This window comes from Panthera pardus, unplaced genomic scaffold (genome assembly GCF_024362965.1).
Source record: "Panthera pardus isolate Hobbes unplaced genomic scaffold, ASM2436296v1 HiC_scaffold_11, whole genome shotgun sequence".
In the NCBI taxonomy this organism is placed as follows: domain Eukaryota; kingdom Metazoa; phylum Chordata; class Mammalia; order Carnivora; family Felidae; genus Panthera; species Panthera pardus.
In genome coordinates, this window is record NW_026526666.1 from 86,185,555 (window position 1) to 86,202,712 (window position 17,158).

A 17,158-nucleotide genomic window follows, 5' to 3' on the forward strand; every position below is an offset into this window, starting at 1 on the left:
GATGAATTGAGGCTGAAAGAGACATAGAACGCTTCGTTCTGAGAGGGCAGGCATGTCCCTTCTCTCAGGGACCCTCAGTTGCAAGGGGACACACAGCCCTGCCTTCGGGGGGCCCCCATGCTGACAAGAGGTCAAGCTCTATAATGTCTACTCGAGAAGTGTGGCAAGGTATGTTGCATAAAGCACATCTTCACGGCCATGGGAGGACTCAGCCAAGGAGGCTTCCTGGGAGGAAGCACAGGGTGGGGGTACAGGGAGGACCTCAGCTGTATCTACAGGATCCCTGGAAGAAGGAGAAGCCAGCCAGTTCCACCTCACACACAGGCTGCAACCCAAGGGGCAGATTCAGATATCCCTCAGGGTGGGCCCAGAGCCCAAGGCAGAGACACCCCAGCCGCAGGCGCCCAGAAATGCCTCAGATCTACCACACAACCACACCCGGATAAACCGAGGAGGACCCCCGGCACGGGGCACCCCCAGGCCCTCCCAGACAAAAAGGCTCAGGCTCTGCTGAGCCCCGGATACCGAAGCTGGGAAGGGGAGGCCAAAGGCCGAGTCTGCCCAGAATAGTATGGGCACCTGGTCTCCCCTGGCGGGGCTCCTCGGACACGGGAGAGGCAGTAAGGAGGCCCTTCTACACATTGCCCACTCCAGAGGTCTGGGGGGAGTCTGGAGACCCCCAACTTCTCCTCAGCCTGGGGAAAGGGTTCCCTGCCGCAGTTTCTTTGCTTTTGCTGTTTCTGAGTTGCTCTTGAAACTCACTCCCTTACCCAGGGAAACAAACAGATTTGGACTCAAATGGACCTGGGTTCAAATCCCAGTTCAACTCTTTACTATGTGACTTTGAGCAGATCAAATGTCCCCTTCAGTGAGGCCTTTTTTGGGAGCCCTTGTTTACAGAGTACATGTACTCCCTGTGGCCCCCTTTCCTACTTTATTTTTCTCTGCGGATTATTCACTCTCTGACATTGCCAAATCTTAAATTTGTCTCCTTATTACTATCTCCCCGAGCTGAAATTCAAGTTGTCCATAAGGACAGCAGTGAATGAATGAGAGCCTCTACTCTCAGAGCCTCAACTACCTCTTTTGTAAGATGGGAAGAGAGCCATCACCGAAAAGGCCATGGTGATGTGTGAAATGTTTGCACCAAAGCTTGGCATGGGGGAGGTGTTTGCTCAGTGGGGGTCTTTTTCTGGGGACCTTCCAGGAAGGTGGGGAAGGAAAGACTCCACCTGACCTGACGGGACCTCCCTGCTTTGTATTTGCACTGGAGCTGGGTCTGCCCTCCACCAGCTCTGACCCAGCCCCTGTTGGCATGTCCACTCCCCTTGGAGTCCTGTGGCCACTATGGGGAAGGAGCCTTGAATACTTGGCGAGAGAGCTCTGGCCGGAGAAATGGAGAAAGACCTGAGTCCTAGCCTGGAGCAGTTGTGTGGGTTTGAGCAAGTGGTTGTTCTTCTCCAGGCCTCAGTCTCCCCATCTGTACAATGGAGGGGTGTGCTCCGAGGGTCCCATCTCTAGGCTTTGCCTACCTGTGAGGCCTGGGAGGCTGAGAAGCTTCAGTCAAGAGCTTCCTCTTTAGCCACACTCCCAAAAACCTGCTCCTGCCCTTGCCTGGTGAACATACTCTTTCTGGTTCCCAAACACCCACGCTCAGGGTCCTGCACACTTAGGTCGTCAAATGCACACAAGGGTACATGCGCACATTTACCATCACTCTCCTTTGGATAGGAGAGAAGCTCTTTCAGCTCCAGAATGACCGTATTCCATCCAACCTCCTCCCAAATGTGGCCTCTGGCCCCGAGAATGAACCCCAATACAAACCAGGCTCGGGAAGGAAGGAGATGAGAGGCTGTTGGCCAATAGAGCGCACAGATTGTGGAAATGGATGTTCCCTTGGGCCAGTCAGCAGCCCTCCCTCAGCCTCGGTTTTCTCATCTGTAAAATGGAGAAGGGATTACCTGTGCCATGGGATGCTTGTTTGGCGTAAATGTGGTAACATATGTAGTGTGCTGGCACCGTGCCTAGCACACAGTAAACACCCACAATTCGGAGCTGTTATTAAGGAAATGGACATGCTTTGAGCATCTACTTCATGCTAAAGCTCCAAACAAAAGCTAAGCTGGGCATCCTCAACCCAGGATGGGTCTAGCACCCTGGTTCCTGTCCCCAGGATAAGATGGGGGTCCTTGCTTGGCAATGCCCTGGTCTGAGCAGAGGAGTGGGGCTCATCAGATCCTCTAAAGGGGTGGGGATGTCACCTGAGAGCCACACGCCGCTCTGGGTCTCCAGCTCCCCAGATCTCTCAGGCTCCCAGGCTTGGCCTAACCCTCCCATTCGGGGCTCACCCCACATCAGCCCCACTCCACCCTCTTCACACATACAGACAAACATTTATCACAAAATCATTCTTTATTGAGGGATGGGTCAGGGATGGCATTAGGGAAGCACTGGAGGCCATACCCCGGTTGGCAGAGGAATCAGGTGTTGGCTCACACCCTGCCTCCTCTAGGGCACCGCAGGGTGGGGCTTGGCCCCCAGGTCTTGGCTGTGGCGCTGGACGCCAGGCTGGAGTGGAGGTGGGGTCGCGCGGTCCGGTCCGGGCAGCCTGGCCGGGCTGCAGTTTCCCCCAAACGGCCACCAGAGGGCAGCCGGCCCCCAGCGCAGAGGAATTCTCGGTTGCTCAGGTGATGGCTTCTTAAAAAAATAAAAAACCAGAGGCTGGTGTGTTCTCCCAGCAAACCCGAGAGGGGCGGGCCTGGGGAGAAGGCTCTGGTTTCTATGATCTCTTTGATAAAAAATAAGCAAAAATAATAACAAAATACGTGGTTTCTCTTTCTCCCTTTTCCCCCTCTAGGAACTGAGGTCAGCAATGGGGGTCTGGGGACTGGGGATACCCTGGTATGGCCTGGATTTCAAGGTGTAGGTCTCTTGTTTTCCCCTTACCACCCATAAATAAATTCATAAATAAGTAAATAAATAAATTATAAATAGATACTCTTTTTGTATGTGCACATATATAGAGATACATCTTTCTTTCTCCTATCTAGGCAACTGAGTGACTAACCTCTCTGACTCTTTAGCTCAGAAACTCAAAAGTAAAGTGACATGATTAAGGTCAAGGGAGGGGGAAGATCAGGGACTTGGAGTGGCACTGTAAAACCCCCAGCAGCATCCTGGAACTCCAAGCCAGCTGGGCTGTGGGACATTTCTGAGTGGAACCCTGGCCACCTGAACATTCGAGAACCATGGAGCCAGCTGGGCCCTGTAGGGATCTGAACAGAATCCTGTGAAACACCCAATGTCCTAGAACTCCAGAACCAGCTGGGTCTTCGGGGTGTGGAGCTGGGAGGGGGTGGGGTGGGGGGTGGGGTGGAACAAAGCCCTGGAGGACCTAACATTCTGGAATTCTGTAGTGATCAGGGCCGAAGGGTCACCAAGATGTGGCTAGACATCACTGGGGGAACGGGATCGGAAGGGGATCTTGGAAGAGGAACAACAGCAGCAGATGGCCCACAGCACCTTCTGCACGTCCTGGTTGCGGAAGGCGTAGATGATGGGGTTGATCATGGAGTTATAGGTCGCAGGGAGCAGGGTGAGATAGGTGTAGAGGGGTGGGGAATGGGCATCGCCCAGCAGGCAGTAGACAGTGAAGGGCAGCCAACAGGCAGCAAAGGCGCCAAGCACCACGGCCAGTGTGGCGATGCCTTTTCGGGTGGCCACGTAGTGGGAGGCGGGCAGCAGATGCCGCTGGAGGGCAATCTGCTGGGCATGGCGGCAGACGATGCGGCAGATCTGGGCATAGAGCTGCAACATGATGCCAAACACCATGAAGAAGGCAATGGCCAGGACCACCAGATGGTTCTTGGAGAGTGGATATACCACGCCACAGGTGGCCTGGGCATCCAGACAGTTCCAGGCCAGCACAGGCAGCAGCCCCAGACCCAGGGCGCCCCCCCACACTAGGGCCAGCATCACATAAGTCCGAGTCACCGTTGTCTCTGAATAGTAGGTGAGGGCATTGTACAGAGAAAGGTAGCGATCGACGGTGATGGCGAGTAGGCCGCCGACACTGGCGGTAAAGGCCATCGCCAGCACGCCAACCAGCACCAGGCTCATCTCCGCCGATCCAATGCAGAACACAGCAGCAAAGTGCAGGACCAGGCCCAGGCCTGCCAGCAGGTCGGCCACGGCCAGGCTGCCCACCAGCAGGAACATGGGGGCGCGGAAGGTGGGAGTGCCCACAATGATGGCTACCACCAGCGCGTTCTCACAGGACACCAGGGTGCCTGAGATGCACAGCACCACATCCCAGGCCTTGGGTGAGGGTAGCGGTGCGCCTGGGCCTGTGGGCCCCTCTGCTGAGCCCACGCTGCTCACATTCACGTTTCCTGAGCCAGCAGAGAGCCAGGCCAGGGGGCTGCCTGCACCCCACATCATGGTACCTGTAGGAGAAAGGCCCTGTGAGAAGTTGGCTGGACCGGATGCTGGGTGAAGGGGTCTGGAGGGGATGAGGTGCCACTCAGGATACATTGTAAGAGTATCTCAGAATACCTGGCTGGGTCCCAGTGCCTTGTCCCCCAGTCATGCCCCAGGGCTCCTTCCAGAATACCTTTGTCTCCCCTACATACACACCCCCAGGCCAGCAGGTCTCCAGCAGACCCCAGGCCTGGGTCTTTTCACTCTCCCTTCCAAACCCCTGGGTCCTGAGGCCTCTTTCTCCCACGTGTGCGACCAGAGAAGAACCAGATGAAGGACTACCATTAGTGGATGGGGGCCCACAAGATCCAGAAGATGCGAGGTAGGCCCAGGACCCGGGAAGGGAAACATCTCTAGACTGAGGGGAGCTCTACTTCCTCCGGATCAGGATGACGCTCAGTTTCTGAGGCTCACCAGACCCCTCACGATTCTCTGGACTGCCAGTCCCAGGCTCCGCCCCCAGGGAATGCGCCGTGAAGCTCCTGCCAGCCCCCACTCTCCACTCCTGGGGTATCACCACCTAGGAACTCAGCCCCACCTCCGACATACACCGGCCCAGACTTCTGTCCCCGCCAGACCTCTATTTCTTCCTGAATCTCAGGATCTTTGGAACAGACACCCTCTGCTGGAGGCCTGGATCCCTGAGTCAGACCCCTCCTTCTGCCCGGACACCTGGATCTTGGACCTGACTCCACATCCTGTCCGTAAGTCTGGATCCCTAAGTCAGACACCTCCTCCGGCTCGGACGCCTGGGTGCCTGCCCCAGATGCCTCCTGCCGGTCCCACCGGCCCAATCTCATAGGACCATCAGTCCCTTCAAGGGCCTCGGGGCCTTGGAGGAGTGCGCACCCCGCGCGGGGTCACCCAGCTGACGGCTCTCAGCACCCGGACACTGGGTCCCCGCCTGCTACCCCAGATTCTGGGCTCCGGGTCTCGACCTCCGACCTCGGCCAGCCGCTGGGAGCCTGTCCGCGGACCCAGTGCCCCAGCATCCTGCGTGCCCTTCCGGACGCCTGGTGCCCGCGCGGGGCCCCCTACTCACCTCTCGGGACTCGGCGTGGCCGGGCCGCGGGGAAGCTCTGCTCGGGTCCGGGCGGCGCAGGGTGTGCGCGGACCCGGAGAAGCCCCCGCGGCCGCGGGAGAAGCGGCGTGAGTCACCCCGCCCCGACCCGCCCCCGGCCACCGGTTCGGTGACGTAAGTGGCCCGGCCGGCCAATGGGTGCGTCGCGCTGGGGCGCAGCGCGCGTCGCGCGGCATAGTAATGAGGCCTCGCACCGCCCGCTCCCCCATTCATAAAAAGCGACCGTGGCCGCGGCCCCGCCCCCCTCCCCAATCGGCCCGCGCTGTCCTTGACGCGGCGCCCTCTGCGGGCCGGGGTTTCGGGGGGCGCTGGTGGGAGAGCCTCGGAGCAGTCGCAGGGAGGCTGCGGGGAATATGTAGGAAGAGCAGAAAGGGGCCCCGGAAAGGCTGTGGGGTGATGGGACCCCTCAGGTGGTAGAGACGGACGGGATTCGGGTGACGGAGACCGAGGGATGAGGCTGAATGGGCGTCCTCGGCGAGGATGACGGGGGTTGCCAAGATGATGGGGCCCTGAGGTGATGGTGACAGCAGCGCGAGGGAGCAGGGAAGTGGGTGGCGGTGACAGTATGAGCATGGTGACAGGATCTTGGGGATGGTGGCCATGAGGCCACGGTGCCATAGAAAGGGAAGCCCCCAGGGCAACCAGAGCAGGGTCAGGTGACTGACGTGATGGGGCTCAGGGATCCCAGGGTGTCAGAGGCGGTGGTGAGGGAAATGTCCAGATGATAGGACTTGGGGTCACCATGACCCTGTCACAAGTGTTGAGGTACTGAGGTGACAAAACAACGAGAAGAGGGTTGTAAGGTCCTGGAATGAAGATACCAGGTGACTGTGGCGAATGAGCCCCAGGGTGAGAGGGACAGGGTACGCGGTCTAGGCGGACAGTGACCAGGCAAGTGAGTTGCTGTCAGGGCAGGTCCTCGTGATGCTGGGGCTGGGATAAGGAGTTGGGTGACGTCACTCATGTCAGTCCAATAGCGCCCTCCCAGCACGGGAGAGGTGGGCCTGGCAAGATTTCAAACCCTGAATTATTTATTCAGGGATCTGGAAAGCCAGCAGGGGTGGGGGGTGGGGGGCACTTCCCCGAAGCAGCAGGAGAGGGGGAGCCGGGAAGAACTTGGAAGCAGAAAACCTGGCAGCTCAGTCCCCTGAGCAGGCCCCTCTTGACCTCCCACCTTAGGCATCCTGGCAGGGTGGGGGGGTATGGAGAAGGGGCTCCGTCTTCCCCGTCCCTGCCTGTCCTTTGTCCCGGGGACATACACTCCCCCCAGCTGACTTTTCCAGATGTGCCAGATGTGCCCAGGGGGAGAGGAACTGGCCACTTCTCCTTCCTCTGTCTCTAGCTTTGGTCCTCAGTGCAACCATCCGGGCGTGTGGGGTGGGGGTGGAGGGCAGGGATCAGGTTAGGGGTTAAGGAATCGAGAGGGGCTCAGATCCCAGGCCCCACCGGGGCCTGTTGTTCTTCCCTCAACACGACACCCCTGTAGTTGTTGGGGGAGGGGGTGACAGGCCAGTGGCAGGGTAGAGGGAAGAGGAGACGGTAGGAGCTGGGGAAGATGAGGCGGTTCAGGTTGGGTGTGGCGAGTTGGGGGTGGAGATGGTCAAATCCCAATTCCTCCATTTCCTGTGTGACTTTGGGTGAGCTTCCTAGGCCCATTGTGTCTGTTTTGTCGTCTGTGAGATGGGGATAATGTTAGTGTCTACCTCAGGATTGTTGGGAGGGCCTGGTGCCATATCAGCACTGGCTGTGTGGGCTGCCAATTGTATACCTGGCAGGAGGAGGACGCCTGGGAGGCACAGATGTGCAGGTAATAATTGAGGTTCTAGGGGTAGATGATACCACGCAGGGGAGGGAGCGGAGAGTGAGGAAAAAAGCCCCAGGGAACATGGCCGCTGAGGGCACAGGCCGTGGATGAGTGTGTCCTTGCCAATTTCCTCCCTCCCCCTAGAACCTCTTCACTTCCTTCAGGACTTTGCCTTCAAGTCACTTCTTCTGAAGCAGGCTTCCCTGACATCTGTCCTCGATTACCCCTCCCCCCATCACTCTCTCCCCCACTTTCCTTGATTTCTTATTTTTCAGAGCACTAACCACTCCTTACATTATCTGTTTATGCACGTAGCTTCTTTTTTACTACGGGTCAGCCCCACCAGAATGTAAGCTTCATGAAGGTAGAGACTTTGTTCTGTTCTGGGCTGAGAACAGAACCTGGCTATATAGTAGGCGTTCAACAAACACTTGTTGATTGGATGGTTAAAGTAAAAAGCAGCATCTAGAGAGAGAGGAGAATAATGATAGGCACACTGTCAAGAGAGTGGGGTCGCCATAGAGAGAGAATACAGGGCCATCAGTCCCCCAGACCTCAGGTATCTGCTCTCTCCCCCATCAGAGCTGGGTCCCAACAACCATCCAGCTGGTCTCAGGGATGCGTAAAGGTGGCTGGGAGGTAGGCAGGAAAGAGTGGCATGAGGGACTGTCTTCTGTCATTCTCAGTAGCAGTTATGGTTCTTTATTAAAATTTTTTTTCATAAACATTAAAAAAAGACGGGGCGGCTGGGTACCTCAGTCAGTTATGCTTCCAACTCTTGATTTCGATTCAGGTCATGATCTCATGGGTTCATGAGATGGAGCTTTGGGCTCTGCGCTGACATCGCAGAGCCTGCTTGGGATTCTCTCTCTCCCTCTTTCTCTCTGCTCCTCCCTGCTCACGTGAACGCATTCTCTCTCTCTCTCTCTCTCTCTCTCTCTCTCTCTCTCTCTCTCTCTCTCTCTCTGTAAGTAGAGGTGCCTAGGTGGCTCAGTCGGTTAAGCATCCAACTCTTGATTTCGGCTCAGGTCATGATCTCGAGCCCCACCCACATCAGGCTGTGCACTGACAGTGTGGGACCTGCCTCAGATTCTCTGTCTCCCCTCCCTCCCTGCCCCTCCCCAACTTGTGCATGCACTCTCTCAAGATAAACATTTAAAAAAAAAAACAAAAAAAATGTTCATAGCTTATTAATCCTCTCATGAAAAGTTTGCACAATCACCACAGATAGTCATGGCAGAATCTTTTTTTTTTTAATTTTTTTTAACGTTTTATTTATTTTGAGACAGAGAGAGACAGAGCATGAACGGGGGAGGGGCAGAGAGAGAGGGAGACACAGAATCAGAAGCAGGTTCCAGGCTCCGAGCCATCAGCCCAGAGCCCGACGCGGGGCTCGAACTCAAGGACCGCGAGATCGTGACCTGAGCTGAAGTTGGACGCTTAACTGACTGAGCCACCCAGGCGTCCCTGGCAGAATCTTTACTACTTCTGTTTGTCTACGCCAACATTGGCCTGTGTGGAGACCTGACTTTCTTCATTCTGTTCTCCTGTGCCATTCGCTGTTTTCTTGAGGTCTTTTTCTTCTCATGCGGCCCACGTTCTGCAAGGCTCTCTTTGGGTTCATTTTTCTTTGCATAATCCAAGGAATTGTAAATCAGGCCCAAGCCAGTTGTGCCACCACCAAAGTGGGTTCTGACTCAAAATATAAAGATGACAGCTGGTGTGGTCTTGTACATTTTGGCTAGTTTTTCTCAAAGTTCTGTCTTAGGTGCTGTTGCCTTCTCAGGGCAAAGAACATCAGTGACCATGCTTCCACTGAAGTAGTTGGTTGGTTAGAACGCCCCGATCCATAGAATTACAGTGTCGTTCAAGATGGAAGTTGGTCCTCAGGCAGCCAGGAAAGAGAAGAGGGCAATGATATTTCTAGTCATGAGAAACCCCAGAGACTCAAGCAAAGTTATGGATTCTCACATGGGCACTCTCTCCACGCTCCAAACTGCCCTATATCAATGGGACGATGGAGACCAACACTGCCAACTGGGTCTCTCTTCTCTAAAGGGCTATTGTGCGGCCCCTCCTCTTCCTTCCTCCTTATGCCCTCTGCCATACCTCCTTGCTTCCTTCCCACCGCTGATACCCTGTCCGGTCCTTTCCAGCTACCAGGTGCCAGACTAGATCGAAGGGCTTACAACAACCCTGCATCCCCATTTCATAGTTGAAGTCTAAAGGAGCTGAAGGACTTGCCCCAAATCACAGAGTAGATGGCAGAGCTGGGATCTGAAGCCAGTGTATGTGTAGCCAAATCCGCTGTGCCTTCCATTCTATCCTAAACATCACCGTCTCCCCTGAAGCAGCGGGGAGTGAAATTTAACCAGGGCTGACAATACCTGCAGTTCCCCAGGTGACCACCAGATGGCCGTGAGCACTCGCCTCCAGGTAAGACTTCTTCCTTCACCATTCTCCAATCAGGGGAATCCCATGGGCCTAGGCTCTCATTGGCGGTGGGTGTGTGTCTGAGGCACAGATAATATTCACACAAGCTCCGTGTCCAACCCCAAGAATCTGGGCATCATCAGCGCACACATTCTTAGCACAGACCCATTTGTTCATTCAGCCAGTATTCACTGAAAATTCCCTGGGCTTCGAGTGGGTGCTATGGACAGAGAGATGATCTGGCCACATCCCTGCATTTTATTTCTCTCTCTGTAAAAAAAAAAAAAAAAAAAAAAAAAATTATTTTGTAAGTAAACTCCATGCCACACATGGGGCTCAAACTCACAACACTGAGATCAACACATCCTCTACCACCTGAGCCAAACCGGCACCCCCACATCCCTGCATTTTCAACATGCAATAAATAGTTATTGAGCATTGTGCTATTTTCCAGGCATGGTTCTAGGCCCAGGGGATGCAGCAATGAACAAAAATCCTTGGCTTCTTCACAGAGCTTCCATTCTGATGGGGGAAAGATGCACAAGTCTATAAGTAGACACTTAACATGATATTAACTAGGGGGTCCTTGAGGGTCTCACAGACCAGAAGGACAGACTAACATGTACAGTCACAACACGATACAATATAGTTACTTAATAAACACCTACTTTGTTGGGATGAGCACTGGCTGATGTATGGAAACCAATTTGACAATAAATTTCATATTAAAGAAAAAAAAGAACCCCCCCCCCCCAAATAAACACCTACTTAGCCCTTAAGTGTATAGGGAGTTAACTACAGAAGAAGATAAACGCGGTTTCTCCCTTCATAGGAATTATAGCCTAGGAAACAAAAGAGTAATTCGTTATACATATGATACATATTCTGAAGGAAAAAGGAAGTAGCATGGAGAATAACCAGGGGCCCTCTTTGAAGCAGGGAGGTCATGGAACAAGTCATTGAAGAGAGAAGAGAAGAGTTTCAAGGAGAAGGCACACCAGTACGAAGTCTCTGAAGAGGGAAAGAGCTGATGTGGCTGAGACAGAGAGAGGGGATGGAGACGAGATCTTCGTTTCGATTCGGGAGCTTCCCTGAATGGGGAAGAGAAAGAGGGCAGTTTCAGAGACCTGAGGCATACTCAGGTGGAGGTGCCCATGAAGCAGATGGGCCCACTGGATCCTGGGCTTACATCCTGGCCCCCCTCTTTACAACCATGTGCCCCTGAGCAGGTGATTTTATTTGTTTTAGTTTACTTGCTTATTTTTAGTAATCGCTACACCCATCGTGGGGCTTGAACTCACGACCCCAAGATCAAGAGCCGCGTGCTCTTCTGCCTGAGCCAGCCAGGTGCCCCTGATTTTACCTCCAAAGCCCACAGATTGGGGATAACAAAACCCATGCCTAGAGGGCAGTTGTGGACATTAGATGAGAAGCTGCAGGTAAAAGCTCTTAGTGGAATGTATATTCTGCTAATAGTAAAAGGTCAAAAGTGTGAAGTATGTATTAGTTACAGGTGGCAGCTGGGGAGGGGGCTGGAGATGACGCTATGAGACCTGATGGCTTTCAGATGGGAACTAATGGCAGAGGAATGGCCAAAATGGCCCCAGGAGAGGTGGACTAGGGCTCAGGAAGGAACCGGGCCACCGGGGAAGAAGAGGGGGAAAGAGGAAAAGGAGGAGCAGCAGAGAAGGGGCAGGAGAGTGGACGTGAAAGAGGAGGGGGGAAAGAGAGAGAGGAGGTGCCCTCTGAGGAACCTGAGAAGTAGCCGCAGAGGGGGAAGAACCAGAAGAGGCCGATGCCAGGGCAGGAGTTGAGGCTGAAGGGGAGGCTGTGTAAAGTCCCAACTGTCCTACTAATAATGAGACCAGGGGCGCCTGGGTGGCTCAGTCGGTTAAGCGTCCAACTTCAGCTCAGGTCACGATCTTGCGGTCCGTGGGTTCGAGCCCCGCATCGGGCTCTGTGCTGACAGCTCAGAGCCTGGAGCCTGTTTCCGATTCTGTGTCTCCCTCTCTCTGACCCTCCCTCGTTCATGCTCTGTCTCTCTCTGTCTCAAAAATAAATAAACGTTAAAAAAAAATTAAAAAAAAATAATAATGAGACCAGAGAGTGTGGTGGGTTGGAGGCAGACGTGGGAGGCTGAGGGGCAGGAGAGAGTACGACGCAAGGGGTGAAGCAAGGCGAGCAGCCAGAGCCTAGGGGCCAGCTGAAGCCAGTCCCCCAGTCGTGGAGCCTGGTTGGTGGGGTTCGCTCGACAAGGCCCGGCCTGCGAGGAAGTAACCTCGCGTGGAATCCAGATTTTGCCACTGTGACCTCCGCCTACCCACTCACCTTTTCTGAGCCTTAGTTTCTTCACCTGTGAAGTAGGGATAATAACTCTCCACGGAGCAGAGTTTTCGTGAAGCCGTTGGTGGGGGCTCCCAAAACCAGGTGTGAGGCGAGCGTTGGATCTCGCCCCCTTTTGTCCGAGCCCCGCCCCAGATCGCCCAACCGAGTCCCACCAGGCCACACCCATCAACCACGCCCCTACCTGGCCCCGCCCCCGACGACCTGGCCCCACCCCGGCCTTGCCACTGGCTCCGCCCCAGAATGGCCACGCCCACCTGGCCACGCCCAGGTTGCCTGGGTCTCGCTCCCCACACCCCTGCGGAGCCGAGTCCGGGAGGGACGCATCACACCAGCTCTCCGCCGACCCCCAGCCCCCGCCCCGCCCATGGCCGCGCCGGGACCCCGCGCCTTACGGGCCGCGCTCTGTGGCGGCTGCTGCTGCCTCCTCCTGTGTGCCCAGCTCGCTGTGGCTGGTAACGCGGACCAGGATCTGGTTGAGGGCCCAGCCCGGGCTGGGGCAGGGGGAGCGTGCCCTTCATCCAGCCGCCTCTTCTGGAGCAGTCTGGCCTGGGGGTGGGGGGCAGGAGGGGACTTTCCAGACGAGTTCGGGGCTCTAGGGGTAGTCGAAGGGGGTTCTAGCCCTGTGTGGAGCTAGGAGTATGTAACAGGCTCCAGGGGTTGGGGGATTAGGGGCTTCAGGTGTGTCTGGGGGCAGCAGTTCTACATGGATCAGGGAACCCCAGGTTGTATGCAAAGGAAGGGGACTCTGGATGAATGTGGGGGAGGTTGTGGGTGTGTGTAGCCATGTGTTTGTGGAAACTCCAGGTGTGTAGTGGGGCTTAGCGGATCCGGGTGAGTGTATGTGTGTAAACGGGGGAGAGCCACGGTAGTGGGGAAGCGGCTGCAGCTCAGTTTCAAGGAGTTGCTCCCACTCCCAGGTAAAGGAGCTCGAGGCTTTGGGCGGGGAGCCCTGCTCCGCATGAACATCTGGCCAGCTGTCCCGGGGGCCTGCAAACAGTTCAAGCTCTGTGAGCATTGTGTGGAGGGGCACAAAGCACACAACCTCTCTGGCTGCGTGTGGGAGCAGTGTCAGCCAGAGGAGCCAGGTATGGAGTTGGGCCCTCCCCAAGTCGAGTGCCCCCAGTTCTGCACCTCAGAGCCTTGGCCGCTCTCCCCAGATCCCGCCCTTACACCTTCTCCCACCAGGACACTGTGTGGCCCGAGCTGAGGTGGTCAAGGAAGGTTGCTCCGTCTACAACCGCTCAGAGTCGTGTCCAGGTAAGAGGACTCCCACTGGCCTAAGTTGGAGAGAGGGGACTATGGTGTCCCCAAGCTAGAGCCTGCCCTTCAGGAAGGAATCGGCCTCTTTCCAGGGTCTCCAGTGACTCCAGGCTCTGGGGACTTAGGAGTCCTGAAAAGGGACTATATCGTCTGTATCTGGGAGCAGACTGCCCACGAAGTGGGGTCCACTTGCGTTTCTGCCTTTAGCTCACTGAGAAATCCCTTCCCCTTTCTGGCCTGTTTTCCCATCTGAAAATTGGCACAGCCAGAGGGTCCAGGACAGATGCGTAGAGGGGGATGGAGGAGTTATCTTGCCTAATTTAAAACACAGGACTTCAGAATCAGAAGTTCCGAAGGGAATGGGGAGGGAGGGCTTGTTGGAGGGGGTGGCATCAGAGATGACCCTTAAAGGTAGAGATGGAGAGAGGCCACTTCTGGTGGAAGAGCTGTGTGAACTAAGGCTTGGAAGTATGTCAGGTGGACCTGGACCCGGACCAGGGAGCCTGATCTGAGTCAGAAGTCCGGCCGTTCGCCTGGGCTGGGGTCTTGGTGGGGGTCAGAGAATGGGAGGGCTGGCTTTGTATGGATTCCCTTGTCTTTCCAGCTGCCCACCACCACCCCACCTATGAACCAAAGACAGTCACAACAGGTAGGTGCTACCTGGGGGAATGGTAGCGGTGGGAGGACTAGAGTTGCCAGCAGAGACAGAGCCGGGCTCAGGCACTACATGCTCTGTGACCTCAGCCCTGTGACTTCTGCTGAGAAGAAGTTTCCACATCTGTAAAATGGGTTGGGTAATCCCTCACAGAGTTGCTGCGAGAATCTTATGAGCAGGTGTACGGCGCCTAGTTCAATGTCTGACACATAGAAACAATCGGGAAATGATGGTTGCCGTCCCTTCTCCCCAACACCAGCAGTTCTGGGAGCTCGGGCTGACTCTCAGAACCTGCCCTTGGTGCTGAAGGGTGTGTGGCTCAGGTTGCCAACGAGATGTAGCGCAGTGACTACCTGCCCACTGCAGCCCCCAGGTCCAGAGAGAGTCACAAAGCAGGTTCCTGGCAGAGAGGAAGCAAGAACTCTGCCCCTTGGTTCCCACTGCCCCTCAGGGCCTGGAGGTCACCAGACTTGGTAGGGATGGCTGCAGAGGCTTTTGGTTAATTAAAGCCAGAAACTTGATCTTGGAGGCTGAATTATTGATGGCCCAGCTCCCTCCGGCTGAGCCCCAGATCGGTCTTGGGCAGCTCATTTCTTCCCTCTCCTCCTCCCCCAGTGTCCTTCTCTGGGGCTCCCTGAGCTTGTAGCTGGGACCCCCTTTGCCCTTCCTATTCTCAGGCCCCCTTACACAAGTTATACCCTCCAGGAGGAGGACCCAGCTCCTAGTTGGGCCCCTCTGCAGTGCCCCAGAATGATCTTCTGCCACCAGTCCTGCCCTGCCCTGGCACCTGGCCTGGGGCCTGAAATCGAATCCGTGGTGGGAGTTGATGGCTGACATGGCACAGCTGGGAGCCACCCAGACAGCCTGGCAACCGTGGGCCCTAAGACGGGACAGGGGAAAGGGTCAGGGGATGCTGTGAGACTGGCTCTGTCTTAACTGTGAGGTGACTGGACAGATCTCACCCTCAGAACCCAGCTTCTCCTTCTGACACACATCGTCCGGTCTCCATGGACCCACTTGGTAGGGTGTGGGCCTCCCCTTCTTCCTTCTCTAAGGGCCCGGATGTTGGGGGACTCCAGGGTCCGGGGACTTAGGAGTCCTGAAAAGGGACTATATCATCTGCATCTGGGCTTTGAACCCTGAGACCTGAGGCCAAAAGAAACTCTCAGCTGAAGGGCTCTAGACGCTTAACTTCTGGGTCTACCCTCACCCTGCCTGGCCAGCGTGGGATAGGGGGGCTGGAAGGGAGCTCATTGCTATCAGGACCATGTGATCCTGAGGCCCAGAGAGGACGTGAAAGACATCAAGCCACAGAGCAACTGGGAGCAGAGCCAGGGCTGGAGCCAAGGCCTCACCCACCCCTGCCCCAGGCACTGCCCCTCGCAGCAGGCGCTTCCCAACTGCCCACAGGATTGGGCTGAACTTCTGAGCCTGCTGTTCAAGGCTCCCATTTGGAGGACTGGGGCCTCCAGGTGACCTGTGCTGGTTATTGGGGTAGGGCTAGGATCCCGGTCCACAGTGGCCTGCTATGACCTGCACCCTGCAGGGAGCCCCCCAGTCCCTGAAGCCCACGGCCCTGGCTTTGATGGGGCCAGCTTCATTGGGGGCGTCGTGCTCGTGCTGAGCCTGCAGGCAGCGGCCTTCTTCGTCTTGCGCTTCCTCAAGGCCAAGGACAGCACCTACCAGACACTGTGAGTACCTGGCCTGCCAGTAGGGTCTCAGCTCACTTCCCCCACCTGACTCTTGCCCTTTAGGTCCCCTTTAAGCGCCAGTGCACTGTCTTCTCAATGCGGCAGCACTAAGGGCAGGGCAGTGTGTTCCCCACATCATCGCCCATGTGAGCCACGCTTCTCAACATGTGGGGTTCTCTCTGCCCCTTGCTGGCTGGGGCCAGGACTCAGTCTGGACCCTGTGTCTGAGAGCCCGACTGAGCCCATCTGTCTTTGTCCCTCATGCTGCCAGCAGAGAGGAGAACCAGTAGGTGACGGAGCCCAGGCAAGCCTTCGTTCTGCAGCTCTGGGGCCGCAGGCAGGAGCCTGGGATGTGTGTGCAGTTTGGGTTTCCTCTAAGAAGGGGGGCTGCTCTGAGGCCCCCGTGTGCCGTGCGTGTGCGTGCGGTGGGGCGGGTTGCTGCAGCCTCCATTCAAGTGTGCTCTTCCAGCCACTGCCTGCTTCCTGGGGGTGGGGGTCCTCAGCCCGGCTGAGGCAGGGCCACTGCCCTCAGTGCCCTCTCTGTCTGGCCTCTGCAGAATCTGACCCCCTTCAGGCCTGGATTCCACACTGAGGGGAAGGAGGACGAAGAGGCTGCCCTCTCGGCCCCCTTGTAGGTGCCGGGGTGGGAAGAACTTTGGCCACCGATTTCTGGCCCCTGTGGGCATTAAGCAGGCTCAGTGCCTGGCAGCTGACATCCCCTCCTGTCCCGGGCCTGGTACCTGCGGCTGAGAGCATCCTTCAACCACCTCGCGTCTTATCCATTATCCCTGTGGGCCCCCTGCCTGGCACGGGGTCTGTGCCTGCCTCTTCCCACCCACCTGGCACTGCCCCCAAATAAAGGAATTCTTTCCAGCACGGTGCTTCACATCCTGTGTCTTGGGCTGTGTGGATTTGTTGGGGTTGGGGTACAGCTGTTGTCCTCTCCTTAATGAGAATTCAACCTTGGACTGTTACTGCCACCTTTTTAAAACATTTTCAGGGGTGCCTGGGTGGCTCAGGCAGTTGAGCGTGTGACTTCAACTCAGGTCATGATCTCACTGCTCGTGAGTTCAAGCCCTGTACGGGGCTCTGTGCTGACAGCTCAGAGCCTGGAGCCTGCTTCGGATTCTGTGTCTCCGTCTCTCTCTATCCCTCCCCTGCTCATGCTCTGTCTCTCTCGGTCTCAAAAATAAACATTAAAAAAAATTTTTTTTTAATATTTTCATTTGTTATACGTGTTTAGCCCTCTTCCCCCGCCCTTTATAGATGAGTCTGTGGAAACTCAGAAAGGTAGATACACTTGCTCAAGATCATGCAGTAGGACAGGGGAGAGCTGGGATTTGAATCCAGGTTTTTCTGACTCCAGAATAAGCAGAAGTTCAGAATTCCCCCACAGAGGCATCTTCGGG

General features: G+C 56.0%; 2 protein-coding genes across 3 annotated transcripts; one reads left to right on the forward strand and one right to left on the reverse strand.

Moving 5' to 3' along the window:
• Positions 1–2,393: 2,393 nt before the first annotated feature.
• On the reverse strand, positions 2,394–5,637 carry GPR3 (G protein-coupled receptor 3). Its single transcript, XM_019432399.2, has 2 exons — positions 5,522–5,637; positions 2,394–4,445 (listed from the first exon to the last, which is right to left on the reverse strand). The coding sequence occupies exon 2, from the start codon at positions 4,438–4,440 to the stop codon at positions 3,448–3,450; it is 993 nt and encodes a 330-aa protein (XP_019287944.2). The 5' UTR covers positions 4,441–4,445; positions 5,522–5,637; the 3' UTR covers positions 2,394–3,447.
• A 6,645-nt stretch (positions 5,638–12,282) lies between these two features.
• On the forward strand, positions 12,283–16,635 carry CD164L2 (CD164 molecule like 2). Of its 2 annotated transcripts, XM_053898756.1 has the most exons (6): positions 12,358–12,595; positions 13,061–13,228; positions 13,329–13,400; positions 14,008–14,052; positions 15,605–15,749; positions 16,307–16,635. In XM_053898756.1, exons 1-6 carry the CDS (start codon positions 12,508–12,510, stop codon positions 16,311–16,313), a joined length of 525 nt encoding a protein of 174 aa, XP_053754731.1. In that variant the 5' UTR covers positions 12,358–12,507; the 3' UTR covers positions 16,314–16,635. The 2 variants fall into 2 exon arrangements, with proteins under 2 accessions (XP_053754732.1, XP_053754731.1); XM_053898757.1 differs by lacking the exon at positions 16,307–16,635 and having other exon boundaries at positions 12,283–12,595; positions 15,605–15,753.
• Positions 16,636–17,158: the final 523 nt, after the last annotated feature.